This window comes from Chlamydotis macqueenii, chromosome Z (genome assembly GCF_036417535.1).
Source record: "Chlamydotis macqueenii isolate bChlMac1 chromosome Z, bChlMac1.mat, whole genome shotgun sequence".
NCBI classification, from domain to species: Eukaryota; Metazoa; Chordata; class Aves; order Otidiformes; family Otididae; genus Chlamydotis; species Chlamydotis macqueenii.
In genome coordinates, this window is record NC_141593.1 from 66,615,201 (window position 1) to 66,631,784 (window position 16,584).

General features: G+C 43.5%; 1 protein-coding gene across 3 annotated transcripts in view; it reads left to right on the plus strand.

The window, feature by feature from the left end:
* The window catches only part of PALM2AKAP2 (PALM2 and AKAP2 fusion), a 275,724-nt gene that overhangs the window by 42,564 nt on the left and 216,576 nt on the right, over nucleotides 1-16,584 (plus strand). For all 3 annotated transcript variants that reach the window (XM_086771571.1, XM_086771572.1, XM_086771573.1), the window contains exon 2: nucleotides 1,853-1,933. In XM_086771571.1, the coding sequence (XP_086627697.1) occupies nucleotides 1,853-1,933 (81 nt within the window). The remainder of the gene's footprint in view (nucleotides 1-1,852; nucleotides 1,934-16,584) is intronic.

Sequence of the window (16,584 nt, forward strand, 5' to 3'; positions counted from 1 at the left end):
CATTCAAAATGCAAAGGGGAGATTGAGATTGGAGGAGTAATAGGATGATCCACATACTATCAATTTTATATAAGGAAGGATTTTTAAAGGTGCATGCATAAATTTTGTATACCTGTGTGTGCACAAATGTGAACTATCTTTTGTGTGTACAGAGCAGTGAGATGTCAAGTTTTCAGCTGAAGATAGGCACCATTTGTGACATTTTATTTATCCAAAAAGTCAATATTCCTATTCCACAACAACTTCAGCAGAGTATTTTTGTTCTGCAGTAATATTCGTACATACTTCAGACAGTGGGGAGTGTGTGTGTGCAGATGCAGATATACACAAAAAATCAGCATGTAGAAGTGTGCAGTGTATGGCAGAACTGCCTGACATAGGCATTATTTCACTACTTCGACTCTTCTGGGTTCACTGCTCGAGCCCTCCCATCACCATTCTGATGCCTCACTCTTCAGTAGGAGCAGTCCACAGTAATCCATCTCTGTGTTTTGCTTTGTTTTGAGTAAGCATGGCGTTTAAAAAAAAAAAAGTTTCCTGATCCTCCTCGTAAATGTAATGCTTTGACTGAAAATGCCCTGGTTTGAGGTCCAATGTAAAGACAGTTAATTTCTGCATAGGCAGGATCTTATTGTATGCCCCTGGAGGATGAGGCATGAAAGTCTGAAATCCCTGGAAAGCAGAGAATTCCCAGAGTATCAGTAGGGCACCTAGAAATGAGACAGAAAAATTACTTTTGGGACTTAAGGAATCCCTAAATGTCTTCAAGCCCAGCCTTACAGTTACTGAAATATTTAAATAACAGAAACATGCTTCCGCAGGCAGAGAATAAAAACTATTGTTCTGGTAAAAACTGAGGCTGATATGCTTATTTGACTATCTCCATTTATGACTCAGTATTTTTGTCTTGCCTGCAAAATCTGAAATGAGAAGAGACCTCCAGGAGAGGGAACCTGATCTGGGCTGGGGATAGGTGAGGAGAAACGCTTCCTGCAAGGTGTGTAAGGCTGATGAAAGGCAAAGAGTTGATCCTTCATAAGAGGAAGGTGTTGCAGGGGAGTAAAGCAGATCATTCTCCTCTTAAAACACCTGAGAGAGTCTGCTGACTGCTGAGGGGAGCAGCCTGGGCACGGATGGGTGGCCGTGTTCATGAACGTGACTGTGAAAATCCTCAGCTGGTGAAATGACCGTGCTGTCCTTGGCACCACTCGGTCAGCCCAGCTTCTGGGAGCCAGTAAGGCCCGGCTGCTAGTGCATGCTGGTGCCTTGAATTTTAAACAAAGCCAGCTGAGGGGATATCTGTCCCAGTTGCTCTGCAGGTAAACCCTGGGCAACCTGGCTGAAACACCTTCTCCCCATTGAGCCCAAGGAAAGACCACCAACCTTGTCGGTGAAAAACACTGCCTGCAATCCGGCTCCCTTTCTCCATGATGCCACCCACCACTTTCATGTCGCCTTGCTGTCGCACAATTACACCAACGCAATCCGTGTTTTTGGCCCAGCATCTCAAATGCAAAAGCACATCTTTGTCCCTTTAACTTCTCCCTCAGCTGTTATGCCTGTTTTCTCCCCTCCTCTGGGACTGTGCACTCTGTTGCTGCTCTGGCTGCCGGGAGCGAGCGAGGAGAATTTCTCCTGCTGGCAAGCAAACGGCTCGTCTGGGGCTGGCATCTTCCCAGGACGCTGCTGTTTGCATACCAGCAGGCAGAGGAGCAGGTGAAATGGGACTGGTGACATCTGTACAGATGCGTTTGACTGCTTGCATGCTCTTACGAATCTGCTGTCCTTAAAGCCTCTGATTCTCTGACGAGACATCTCTCTCTCTCTCTCTCTCTCAAATTATTTTTCCAAGGAGAAAAGGAAAAGGCAGACAGAAATAGAAGGCAAGAGACAACAGCTTGAGGACCAGATACTTCAGCTGCAGCATTTCAAGGTAAGGGACTGATGCCAGAAATTATGGATTGACTAAATCTGCTTATTATTAGACATGCAGATCACACGTCTGAAAGCTGGGAAGAGCCTACTCCGACATGAAGCAGCTTTCACTGCCGGAGCCTATCTCTTGCAGTGATCGTGTCCTGCCTGCTTTTCGTTCTCTGTGTTTCATGCACAGGACCATGTTGCAGAAATGGCTCAGGAGCATGGAGTCGGGAGGGTGTGAGCACAGGCAGCACGGCAGTGCTGTTATTATTAACAGGGTTATTTATTATACATTATGATAAGACACCAATCGCTGTGGGTTGGGTGTGTACGGCATGGCTTCACTGAGCACATTCTGCCTGCAGAGCTGCGTTGGATTTTTCTGGTGGCTGTCTTTAGGTTTTGTGTGCATGTGTGTTGCAGAGGGGGTGTTAGTTAACATGCATGTGTGTGTGTGTAAAGCTTTAATTGTAGGATGAAGTTATTAGGTGTACGTGGTGTAAGAAAATGGGCATGTATGCACAAGGAGGGAGGATGCTGATGCATATCTGCGTGTCTACATGGAGAGGCACCTTGATGTTTAACAGGGGGCCGAGCAACCCCACTCCCTGTTGAGCTCCATGACAGCTGCAGATAGCATCATTTGAAAGCCATCCTGCTTATTTCTATCATTTATCCCTCCTGTCAGTGGCAGATTTTGCCTTTACATTTCTGCATAGCAAAGAGAACAAAAACGTACATGTGATCTTTTTGTAACCAGTGCGCATTTGTGGGTCAGATCTCACTAGATTAGTTCAGTAGGGGAGCCCAAGGAATTTCAGTGGTTAAAATACCTGAGAAAGATGGTCAGGACTGGACAGTTCATCCTTGCAGCAAGTGAGCTGGGCTGTGTTTATTAAAATATGATATTTATGTTGCTTTTTCAATAGTATGTGTGTGTGTGTGTGTGTGAACAGTGCATCTGCGTGGGGAGATGGTGCACAGAATATTTTCTCTGCCCATGCATGCACTTGAAGACCAGATTTCAAGTTGTGCTACAGACAGGATCCTTCTCCTGCCTCTCCAAGCCCCTACCATCATGTTCTGTAAACTATTCCACATTTTCTGGTAAACATGATGCAGTTAAGCCCAGGTAATTGATTGTAGCTTACACAAATGCTCTATCAGGTTCAGCTTAAATCTGTGGATGTCACACGATGTCTTTGGTGTTATCAGTCAACAATGTGATTGCCTTTCTGTGAGGCAGCAGGAGTTGCCATTTCATTCAGGCTGCCATTGACTACAGGGAAGGGAGAATTTCATCTGAGACCGTAGGTTGATGCAGCAGGGCAGTAAGATGCCTTTCCAGTGCCTTCACGATGCTTGCTTTTTTTCTTTTGCTGCAAAGCTGAGGACTTCCTTTATAACGTTAACTGTTTCCAAGCTAAATGAATTATGCTTTTTCATGAATTTCTTTAAGCAGAGCCTTTTAGAAAGCCAATTTTAGCAATGCTTTACTTCATCTGATTTATTTTGGTATAGCTGTTGCTAAACTGAATTTTATCATCATCCATAGGGAAAAGTAAAAACTCTCAAGGTGATGCAGTGGAGTCAGCCTCTCATCTGGTGTAAACTGGCACTGACTTCAGCCCTGCTTTGCTGGTTGCCACTAGCAGAGGTTCAGCCTTGCTGCATGAATTTCTTGAGTGGCACACATTAAAATTAACTATTTCCCTTTATTATTTAGCTCACAGCCTGCAGCAAGAGCAGTAGGCACACAGGAAGGGGAGATCAGGGCACAGAAATCTAAAATGGCAGCTTTCTCAGCTAACAGCGCAGCCAGACTTAAGGTCTGTAAAGCTGGCTGCAAGGATGAGCATCAAGATGTGGTAGGAGCTCCTTTACTTCTCCATTCAGTGGCATCACTTGTTGTCAGAGGAGAAGTGTGTTGCTTGTACTGGAGTGGTCGTGGTGACTGCTCCTCCAGGAGCTGCCTGTACCACCTCACTGTGCCACCAAACAACTGCCTGCTGGGAGGCCTGGATGAAGTGATGGCAGAGGTCTATCTGGGATTGCAGAGTTCACCCTCATTGCTGCTAGGCCCTTCCTAAACAGAAGACGTCCTGAGGCTCAAAAGGAAAAAAAAAAAAGGAAAATAAACTAGAGGCACTTGCTGAGGCTATTTCTCTTTCTCTGTGGAGACGGTCCAAGCAAACTGCATTTTCTTTGCATGCTTTGTACAGTCTTATGGCTGCTTAGTGAGGTGCTGACCAAAATGGTATTTGGCCTGCCAGGCTGCTTTGTTAATTTGAAAACCTGTGTATCCTCCCCCACCTCCCGAAGGATTTCTGTCAACTAACCCTGGTTGCTTTGAGCCTCTGCAAGCCAGGGGCTCCAAGTCTGATGTGAATGTAGTCCCCTACTCTGATATGGACCCCTAGTCTGGCTCACACAGCCCAAAATAAGTGCAGTTTTTGGATGTGGGGGGAAACATAGTGACAAAGAATGAGGAAAAGGGTGAGGTTTTTAGTACCTTCTTTGCCTCAGTCTTTAATAGTGAGACCAGTTGTTCTCCAGGTACTCAGCCCCCTGAGCTGTAATATAGGGACAGGGAGAAGAATGAAGCCTCCATAATCCATGGGGAAATGGTTAGCAACCTGCTACGCCGCTTAGACACACACAAGACTATGAGCCAGATGGGATCCACCCAGGGGTACTGAGGGAGCTGGTGGAAGTGCTCACCAAGCCACTTTCAATAATTTCTCAGAAGTCCTGGCTAACTGGGGAGGTCTCAGTTGACTGGAGGTTAGCAAATGTGACCGACATATACAAGAAGGGCTGGAAGGAGGATCTGGAGAACTACAGGCCTGTCAGTCTGACCTTGGTGCCAGGGAAGATTATGGAGCAGATCACCTTGAGTCCTATCACATGGCACATTCTGGACAACCAGGGGATCAGGCTCAGTCAACATGGGTTTATGAAAGGCAAGTCCTGCTTGACCAACCTGATCTCCTTCTATGACAAGGTGACCTGCTTAGTGGATGAGGGAAGGGCTCTGAATGTTATCTACCTGGACTTCAGTAAAGCTTTTGTCACTGTATCCCACAGCATTCTGCTGGAGAAACTGTCAGCTCATGGCTTGAACTGGCATACGCTTTGCTGAGTAAAACACTGGCTGGATGGCCAGGCCCAAAGAGTTGTGGTGAGGTGAACAGAGTTAAATCCAGTTGGTGGCCAGTCACAAGTGGTGTTCCCCAGGCCTCAGTTTTTGGGCCAGTCTTATTTAAGATCTTTATCAATGATCCGCATGAGGGGATTGAGTGCTCCCTCAGTAAGTTTGCAGATGACACCAAGTTTGGCAAGAGTGTCAATCTGCTCGAGGGTAGGAAGGCTCTGCAGAGGGATCTGGACAGGCTGGATCAGTTGTATGAGGTTTAACAAGGCCAAGTGCCAGGTCCTGCACTTTGGTCACAACAACCCCATGCAACGCTACAGGCTTGGGGAAGAGTGGCTGAAAAGCTGCCTGGTGGAGAGGGACCTGGGGGTGCTGGTTGACAGCCATCTGCACATGGGCCAGCAGTGTGACCAGATAGTCAAGAAGGCCAACAGCATTCTGGCTTGTATCAGGAATGGTGTGGCCAGCAGGAGCAGGGAAGTGATCATCTCTTTATACTTAGCACTGGTGAGGCCACACCTCAAATACTGTGTGCAGTTTTGGGCCCTTCAGTACAAGAAAGACATTGAGTTGCTGGAGTGTGTCCAGAGAAGGGCAGCAAAGTGGATGAAGGGTCTGGACCACAAGTCTTATGAGGAGGGGCTGAGAGAACTGAGATTGTTTAGTCTGGAGAGAAGGAGGCTGAGGGGAGACCTTGTCACTCTCTACAACTACCTGAAAGGAGGTTGTAGGGAGGCGGGTGTTGGTCTCTTCTCCCAAGTAACAAGTGATAGGACGAGAGGAAATGGCCTCAAGTTGCACCAGAGGAGGTTGAAATTGGAATTTAGGAAAAATTTCTTCACCAAAAGGGTTGTCAAGCATTGGACCAGGCTGCCCAGGGCAGTGGTTGAGTCACCATCCCTGAAGGTATTTAAAAGACACGTAGATGTGGTGCTTAGGGACGTGGTTTAGTGGTGGACTTGTCAGTGTTAGGTTAACAGTTGAACTCGATGATCTTAAGGGTCTTTTCCAACTTAAATGATTCTATGATTCTGTGATCAGTTTTCCTTCAGAAGTGCTAAGTAGAATATGGTTCATTTCCTGAATTACGTGCATTTTAACTAATTCTGTGCAAGACCTAAATCCAGGTCAAAAAGACCAGGCTTGCATAGGAAGCCCGTGTATTTACTCAAAATGCTTTGAGTTTGTTGATGCCAGAAAGAGTGTAAGAACTTGATATCAGTGTTTATTAAAATCTGCTGTGGAGAAACCTTTGAAAATAATATCTGGGTTAATCCTGTGTCTGCAGTATCTGGGTTCGTCCCACAACTGTCACAGCTTGAGTTCACCCGAAGACACTCATGCCAGGATTCAATGGGTTTGGTTCATTTTTGTGCAGTGCTAGAGTAATTTTCTTTTAAAAATACACTGTGTAAAATAGCATGTTTGGTTACCTAATAAAGGTTCTGAAAGCTACAGGGGTTCTGCTAATTTCAGACAATTTCATTCACGTAAGAAAAATATCCAATAGAAATAGTTTATTACAAATGTTTTTTTCTGAATTACCTACAGTTTTCAAGTTGCTGTTGCCAGTTAGATCCTCGGCAAAAATGACTTATCTCTACCACCAGTTCATTCATTTTTCCCTTGTTACATGGCTGAAAATAAGGGAACTGCAGCCTCTGCTCCGTCATTTTAGGCAGAACAGCCCAGCAAATGCTACAGTTAGTAAACATCAGCAGAGAACACAGTCGAGGCTTTGGCAAGACATTTTGCATAGGCTCCTGAGAATGAGGCTAATGACTTTATGGCTGAGGACACCAAGACAAAAATGCAGCCCAGCTATTAATGGTCTGCGTGAGTTTCTGAGTTTATCAAGTGAATCCCTCCAAGTTTGAAAGTCTGGAGTAGGAGAGAGTCTGGAGTAGTGTAGGCTCTAAAAACTGAATCCCCTTGTTGCTGACAGTGAAAGCCATGTCACTTCTTCTGTGAATCATTGGAAAGTAGGGATGTTGGTGGTACCAACATGGTACTTCAGGGCTGTTGGGGCACTCCATTGAAGGCAGGAGGTCCATTTGTCTACGCTGCAATCAGATGTTTCAATGGAAAGGCTCTTGATGTTGGAAAGGGTATAAAGGTGCTTCAAAGCCCCATTTTTTTTGAGATTGAACGTGCTATTTTGCTCTAATAAGAGCCAATTTACCTCCCACCTATTTTAATCTTTAACACCAAAATCATCCTTCTTCTTTAATATAACACAAGATGTGTTTTGGCTTGTGTTTTAACAGCAGATAGAGTCTAAACTTTATGCATCGGCAGTTCGTTGGCCATACTCCTACAAATGGGTCTTGCCACATCCATGGGAACTGGAGGTGTTACCAGCTTCTATAGTCAGAAATCAGAAAAGTGATTCACCTTACACAAACACACTGTCTGCAGGATCGATCAAGATGATGTGGTTTCTTGAGGAAGACAATAATTGATTTTGGTTGATTAGTTGCACTGGAGAGAGAACCTACAAGCAACAGCTGCTTTTAAGAATTTATTCAGCTAGGCAGCAATTGTGCGGGCCCGTTTTAATTGAGATGTTTACTATTTCAAATAAACTCTAGGGTAGAAGTGTTTCTTCCAGGATCTGGCTGCCTCTGTAGTTAGTTGAACAGAATTTCTATAATTGTTTACTGTAGCTCTGTTTGGTGGTGGCTGGTAATAAAATAAACAACAGAAAACCTCCTAATTGAATGAAAAATGGCTTCTCTACTGTTACTTTAACTGTTACAATAAATCCATTTACCGCAGTTATTTTATTTCTGGAGTGGTATAAATATTAGGGACCTATTTCTGTTAACATCTGCTTCTTAAAGACTGCAGTTCATGAAAACTTAATCTATAACATAATTACATCTTTACTCTGAAGGAAAGGGAATGAAAGCTTTTTTATGTTACAGAGATTTTGTTAGGGTATAGTTTTAGCTAAAATTATCTTATCTATAAGTAAATTTTAATTATATTGTTCCACAGTTACATTGCTTTCCTTAATTTATGCTAGTCTTAAAATAACCACTGCCAGAGAATATAAATAGATCTATCTATCCATATATATATATATATATGCGCAAGAGTGTGGAAAAACAGATAACTTTTGTGGATTAAAGAATCTTGTTACTCCTCTATATTGAATCCCTTCATGATTTTCAAGTAAATTAACCCTTAAACTGAATGGCGACTCAGTCAAGCATACAAAAAAAAATGTTTGATGATGTCATGGACAGTCACCATTCTATACAGGGTCAGTGCCAATAGCCCTCAAAATCTATTCTTATTGATAGTCAAGCACTCTTTCTGGTATGTGATGTTTGCTATGATAGTCCCAGCTGACCCTCTGGTTTTACTGTACTGGAGCCTGCCACACCTCTGTGAGACTGGAAGGTCCTCCCATCTCCATTTCCCAGCTGCTGTTCTGGGGCATGGCAGGGTTAAGAGCTAACTTGGAGAGAAATTTCCATTTCCAGAGCATGAGGGACCCCTGTTCTTCCCGCTCCATGCATTAGCATCTTTGGGCTGATGCTCACCTTCCCCTGGGAAGTTGGCATCCTACCAGCATCTACACTGAGAATTGAGAGGCTCTCTACCTCTCTGCTGCCCTGTTTTACAATGGAGAAGAAAAATCCAGATTTGTTAGGCCAGAAAGCGAGTGGGAAAGGGAATAAGACTGCACAACCTAAGGATTTAGGGTACTTTCTAAATTGCTTTCAGAGTACAAAACCTTAGGATATTCTTGCAGGGAAGTAGTACGTGGTTTTTGTTTTAGCCAGACTGTATCACAGTAGCTCAAGGATGTTTACAGCTTGCTTCAACCCCAGCCCCTTCTAATGGCCTCATATGTTCTCAAAAATGAATTCATATTATCTGAATCCAGCTTTTTAAAACAATTAATATAAGAACTTTTAAGACCAGAAAAGAAAGGAATCTCTGAAAAACAGCTTTTCTCTTTGCCTCTTTTGACTGATGTGTGTATGTGGGAAGGAGTGATAAACTGAAGCTGAGGACAGACCGAATGTAGAGAGGAAGCTGTTGTTTCAGAAGATAATGGTAAAAGCAACTGCAGCTGTGTAGAAATGATGATAATTTCCAAGCCTGTTTGTTTTGCGGGGAGAGGGTTGTCAGTTTTTGAAATCTCAGATTATTAACTATTCCAAAAAAAGGGGTTATTGTTGTTGTTATTTTATCTAAACACCATGCTTTACTTCCTTTGAAAACATGGAGTAAGTACGCATAGGGAAAAACCAAAGCATACCTAAATTTCTGGCTCCTGGACGTAAAAGTGTAATCAAACTCTTTTCATGTGTGTATCTGTAAAAGAAGGTCTGTTTATGTCTTCAGTCCAACCACATGAAGTCCAGAAACTTCAGCTAGCTTGAAGCTGTTTCTTACTCCAGCTCCAAAGTTCCCTGGGAAACAGAGACGTTCTCACAGAGTCATAAAGTAATTTATGTGCGAGGGGACCCTGGAGGGTCTCCTCATGGCCTCACCAACAGGAGCATGTTGCTCCCATGCCCATCTTTACCCCACTACATTTGACTCTTGCCCAGGATGGAGATCCCACAGTCCTCCTGGGAAACCTGCTCCCGATTCAGGCCACCATCCTGAGGTCCACGTGTACCTTCATTGCAGCATCCCCTTTTGCAAGCTGTGTCCCTGGTGTGTGCTTGCTGGGACAACCCAGTCCTCTTATCCCTCCCCTTGCCTGTGCAGCAGCCGCTGGCGGTTGTTTATTCTCGTTACAGTGCTTAATCTCACCACAAGTGAAATGCCAAATAATGGGACAGTGCCATCATTATCATCCTGCCATGAAGAAGTCTGAAATCTTAAACAGGCTTCCTAAAAAGAGATGCTCAAAAATAAAGCCCAACTCTCTAGCTTAGGTACCAGTGTGATTGTTTTCACCTGTTACTTCATGTATAACTTTCTGGTAGTCCAGATGTATAGAAAATATATGTAGAAAAGAGTCTGTATTTGAGTTATCTTTCATCTTATTGCTGGTTTTTGTCTCAATGTCATCTCATGGCTTTAATGAATATTAGAAACTCTTACCTTATATCCGGCCATACCTGTGATCCCCTTTGGTGGAACTCGTTTGTACAGACGAAGGCTCCGTGGCTGGTGAATGATCTGAGCAAGAGACACAAACTTTTGTGTCTTCTCTCATAGTGTCTTGACAATATCTCTTGCTGTGGTGGGTTTCCTTGCAGCTGAAAGAGCACAGGCATTATTTCTTCTTCTTCATCTTTGTATGGAAACAGCTGTCTTCTTGGTTTACAAAGTTAAATAAAATATGGGACCTGAACAATTTAAAAGCAATGCACACAAAATATTTACACTGGTGATCTTGCTAATGGATGGGAAGCTTACTCTGAGGGCGTAAAACAATTGGTGCTATTTTCCACCCAAGCATTCTTAATTTGCCCTCTATCTGTACAGCTGCAGTTTCTGTTCCTGAAAGTTTTTAAACAGACAAAGCATGAGACCTTCCTGAAGGAATATAGCTATCATCATACTCATCCCTCAGGTGGCTTCTCACAGACCTGCCTTCCTTGTGCATCCACAGCTCTCGCTGCATGTGGCTCGCGCTGCAGCCGTGCTCTCACATCCCCTTGCCTTACCACGGGGGCACCCAGCTGAGATCTAGTCCTTCCCAAGCGAACACAAGTCGTGCCAGCTATCTCAATCTTCCCTCAGCCATTTCTGAGGGAAACATTGCACTGTTTAACACGTTCCTGTCTGCTCCGTTGCTGTGATGAACATGCGCTTTGATAAGGAGCACTGACTGAGTAAATACTTGGAGAGCTGAAGGGCCATCAAACGTACCAGCTATGGCAAACAAACAAGGGGGAAAGATTATCTGCAAAGTTTTTTGGCTGCCATGATTCCAGGTGTTTTTTATCATAAAAGGGACCGTCATTTATTTTTATTTACTTATTTACTTTATTTAGTGATTGTTTACTCGTCTCCTCCTATGCATCCCCCTTGCACCCCCACAGCCCGGTGGTTCACTGGTGCTGTAGCAAACCTCTGTCACCCCAGGAGATACAGAGAAAGAGGAGATGGGCTCCTTGGGGCCAGGCAGAACACTAGTTCCTTGGGTGAGCAGCCTGCCTTGGATGCACCAGGAAACTTTCGGGCAGCTCTGAAACAAGACCTGAGGACTGGTGATCCTGAGCTCAGTGGCCCACTGCAGGGAGAGTTTTATGAAAAGGGAAAACTCAGGTGCGTGACACGGTGGCCTGTACTTGTGTGGCTGAGAAGAAACTTTGGAAGAGGTTAAGCTGTCAGTCTCAGATGCCTGGTCCCAAAGGTTATCAATTACAGTGGGCAGGTCTTAATAGACTTGAAAAAAAGTTAGTTAATGTGTTTTAATGTTCTGTGTGATGAATACATACTAACTGACTGCTGAAAAATGTTTATGACTCTTGGTCTAAATGTATGTTTCTTAAAAAAAAAATTGTAAGACCTTACTTCCCTAAGGTATTTCTAAGAAATGTTTTGCTCATTTCTTGAAGAATGAGTAACAACAACAAACTTGCAGCTCTACAGGATAATATTTAATCCACTTTATAAAGATGGTGTTTGGTCTTGGGCTGGCTAAGCTTCACCAGCTAACATAGATTTTTTTTTGTTGAATTGTTAGCTATGACATTGTGATTGAAGACAAGACTACAATCAAACTGCAGGTTTTTCAGCATGATTTAATTCTCTAATCTGGGCATTGCCTGAGTCATGTCTGTGTGTCATGAAGACAAGCTCCTTAGGCTAGAACAAGTGTCTTAGATGACTGGAAAGGCAACAGAAAGTTTTGCTGCTAGGCAAAACCAGATCATACTAGCAAGCTGGAAATGGCTACTTGTTCTGTTCCAGTCATGTAGTACAAGGCCACATATATCTTGCAGCAGAGCAGAGTAAAATCTTTTCTGTTTGCCAAGGACCACATCTCTCCTCTGTTTTGGAAGCAGATTCTGTCACACTGAAACCCCACATAGGAAAACTTTTTTTTTTTTTCTCCTTTTTGGAAAGGAAGGCCTGCTGGCAAAGGAACAAGTCTTTCTATAATCTCGGTATGTGACCCAGTAACCTTGTTGCTAATGCTGGCAATTGTGCTGCATACCAGCAGGTCAGACCCAGACCCACGGGGTAACCTGCACTAGCTGGGTTAGAGCCAGCTAGACAGCAGGGGAAGCTGCCTAAAAATAGGGCAAGCAAGAGATGCAGTCTTCAGAGGAGCCACGGGAACAGGTAGAAAGGAAAAGGGAGGAATCCCAAAGGAGTTTTAGTGGTGGTCATTCTTGCACTTGTGTTCTTGCCAGCTCAGCTTTACTGACCCAGGCAGATGTTTGGGAGCACGCACAGGCAGAGCAGGCTCTGCTGCCCCAGGAAGCCCTTCCTGTGGTAGCTGATTTGCCAGTCCCCAAACAGCAAAGCTGAGCTCATTGCTGCTTTCAAAGCTCCAGATCTGCCTGAAAAACTCACCCTTTTTGTAGCAAGGGTGTTTTCTGAAATGCAAAGAGCAAATCTGAAATGCAGCCAGTTACTCTAGCATCTTAATGGGAGTGTCTGGGGCTAATATCTGACTCACACAATGCCAGGTGAAGGAAGAGTTTTATTGCACTCTCTTAGTAGGGCATGGGCTGGCTATATGCAGATTTGACAAGATTAAGGACCAGCCTCCTGCATTCCCCCTTTTTTTCCAGGACAGAAATACTGAATGCATGAGGAAGAAAATAATTTCATAATAATAAACAATTCCAGCTCTAAATTGTTAATGTCTAGTGGTCTTCAAGCCTCAAAACCCAAAGACTTTTGGCAAAACTTCAATTTGGCAAAGATTTCAGTGAAAGTGGCCTTGATGTAGCACTACTGATTTCAGAGGAATTACACCAGGGATCATTATTGCCCATTTTGCATGGTACAGAAGAGCATCATTACCCTGAATAGTCCACATCCAGTAGAGTTTTTCAAGAGCAGGCACATTTTACTGGAGGAGGCTGACTTGGGTCAACTTTTGACCTTTGTTTCTCCTCAGGATTATCAGCTTCCTTTAAAATTACTCAGCAGCCAGAGGAGTGCTCCACTTTAGCAGGCACTGCTCTCAAGGAGACATAGTACTGACTGCCCCTCTAGCCACTTGTAAATACAAAAATAGCTACTTGAAGAAACTACCTCAAAAGGTAGCAGCACAGCAAGAACCGGCTTTTATATTGTCATAAGAGTCAAATGGCAAATCTGGCAAATGCATCTGGGCCTCAGGTTAAGACACTGCCACACTTCATGTGGGGCTGGAAATGTGTTATTCTTTATGAGCAATGTTTATGGAAGTAGGTCCAAAATCAGCGAGACTGATGGGCAGAATTAATCACCTTTCACAAGCAGGGAGTCCAGAGGTGGCATATAGTGGGCGTAATGGTATATGAAAGTGGTGCTAAAAAGATTTATTTACTATAATAAAATGTCCCCCAATACTTAAACTTTTGATGCAACATTAAAGCAAAATGCAGCATTGAAAGTAAAGATTTTCTTTTCCATGCAGCATTAATTCTGCTATGTGCATTTGAAGGGCTACACATTATTTCCTTGCTAGCATAAATGTAAACAACTTAGAGGCCTGAGGCTTTACTGTCCTGAAGCATGAAACTGGAATAAATGGCACGTAAGGGAGCTGTGCACCACATTTATGGCCATCACTGTGCCTACTGCATTCAAATATTTGGCACTATTTCTTTCTGTCCTGTCCAACATCTGTTCACTTATTTCTGTCCTCACCATAATCTGTTCACAGAATCATGACCTGTTTTTTTTTTTTTCCTTTTTTTGCATGGTGCGAAAAAGTCACTCTGCTTTCCTACACTTGAACAAAATAAACATGGAGCTGCCAGTTATCTCTGCAATCTCACTTATGTGCAGAGAAACCAAATCACCTGAGAGCTGTGGTGACCTAGAGCATCACAAACCCAGTGCCCTTTCCACTTCAGTAACCGAGAGCCTTTTTAATGACATGATCTAATTTCTGCTGAAGGATTTAGCCCTGGAGAAATTGTACTCTTGCAGTAAAAGAAGGAATACTTATACCAAACTGTGTATAGCATAGCTGTTGTTGTTGTACGAGTGAGATGGTGCCTTCTGAAAGTACGGCATATACACATTCCAGTATTCCTGTATTTTTACAATAGTATATCTGGCCACTCTTGGAGCCCTCTATCATTTTGACAATATCCAATCATACAGCACAACTTCGGTACATAAAGAAGCTCCAAGATGCAGTAGAGAGTTAAAGCTCCTAACAGACAATGAAGGAGGAGCAATGCTGAAATACTAGCTTGTGGCCATTTTAATAACAGACTGTTAAGTAAAGCAAATGCACAGCATTGCTAAGCAGGAGTAACTTGTACAGCTAGGTATTTTTGGGCTCCATCCTCATGTAAGCAGATTTGAGAAACACCTCTTATTCTTCATGGGGTAAGATTTTGCAAGATATTTTCAAGATTTCATAGCTGTGGAGAACAGATGGCAGCGAACTGTCTTTTGTGTCCAAGCCACATCTGGCTCTGGTTTGCATCTGGCTGGACTGCCTGGATGCTGGCTGCCTCACTGGACTGTCTGGTACTCAGGAGCTGTGCACAAATGCCCAGCACAGCTGTGCCACTACCTCCCTGATGCACCCTACCAACCCTTGGTCTCACCACGTGTGACAAAGCCTTCTCCCCAGGAAAAGTTTTCTCAAAGCAGGTGAGAGATTCTTCCACCCCTAGCCACTGCCTCGGCGTTGTGCCAGTCATCTGGCAGGGGGGAAAATGTTTCCCGGACAGCAGGGTGGTTGCGCGCGGTCCCCCGGCATGTGTCTGCCTGTTTGCTATTGTATTTGCAGTGGGTGTATAAATACACGTAACCTCAACACCTTGGCAAATAGACCCTCTGAATTTTAAGAAATGCTTCTTATAAATGTTTGCATTTCTCAGAGTCTTCTTGTCTGGATTCATCAGTGTAGTATTTAATGAATGCCTTAATTTTCATCTTAAAAAGGAGAGCCAGAAACATCAAAGCTACCAGCTTTCCTGTTTTAGATAAAATATGCTGACATTTCACCCAAGAGGGTGGATTTTTAGTAGATCATAGCATTCTTGTCTCTAAATATGTCTTTTAAAAAATCCCATTGATGCTTTCCAGTTTCAAATTCATGCTATTAATAGGTAAAAAAAAAAAAAAAAAAAGAGGCTTCTTGGAGAAAGAAATCATGTGTTTTTGTAGCTTAATTATTTCACATAAACAAAGATAGAAACAAAAGCTGCACAAAATACCTTATTTAACTGTATGGCAGTTGTACTGAATGGACTAGCTTCTCCTTGTTTGAGCATCAGCATGGAGATTCTGTGAAAGCACACTGAAAAAAGCCTGGATTTTATCTGTCCTCCTTTAGCAAATGAGGTGTGACTGTTAACTGAGTGTCTTCGTTGCTGTCCAAGGAGCACTTTGCCAAAGTTTTTATTAGAACTGCTGGAGCTATATCTAAAACAGGTTTAAAAGAGAAGGCTGCCTTCATCTTTAGAGTTTGGTCTTTAGAAGCGTGGGGATGGGTTTCCAACTGAGTATCACTCAGGCTTTCAGACTGGGGAGACCACAGCTGAGTATGACATGTGTAGCAACATAGTTCCACATGCCACTGGTTACATTTATTTTTGAAGATAAGACAGCAATTTTATGAAGAGCAATCAGCCCTCATAGCGCTTTGCAGTGGATCTAGCCCAGCAGGTACCCTTAAATGCCTACTGGGTTTTAGAGACCTCTTAAATGCCAAAGTACAGGTTGATAAATGACCTCAGGACCTGTAGATTCATCTTTGGCTGTCTCACTTTGTTTCTTGGTATATATTCTGACTTTGGAGTCCTCTGCTGAGGCGACATTTCAATAGCACATTGGGCCTGAGTGAGGTAATGAAACTTCTGGGCAGTAATCACCTGGGTTGAACAGGAAAGCAAAGGTCCCACTTTTGGGAGAGAAATCTCATCACCAGCTCACGACATGGGGCAGGAAGCACTAGTAGATGGTAGTGGCAGCAAAAGGAGCAGCAAACTGCAAAAACTGTGGCTAGGGATAGCCATCCCTAATGTTTTGTGAAGTAGCACCTTGGAGGCCATGAGTGAAGTTGAGTTCAGCCAGGTAAAGTGCTTCTCCAGCATCAGCAGGTCTGACTGTTGAACATGACTGCAGGCCACAAGAGCATGAGACGTTCTGTCACGCAGAAGTCCGAATTCGTATAGGAATCACTTAAAACCCACCTAGAAGTCCCCTGGTGCACAGCACAGCGAAAGTCAGTGAAAGCTGGTGTAATACATAAAGTCTAATTCGCTTGTGTGTTTTGTATTGCTTTCTGTCTGCTGCCTTATTAAAATCTAATTGCCTGATGTCAGATACGCCATGGAGTGACAAGAATAGTTTGTGCATAGATACCATGTCTATATATACACTCGAAACCTGACAAGTAA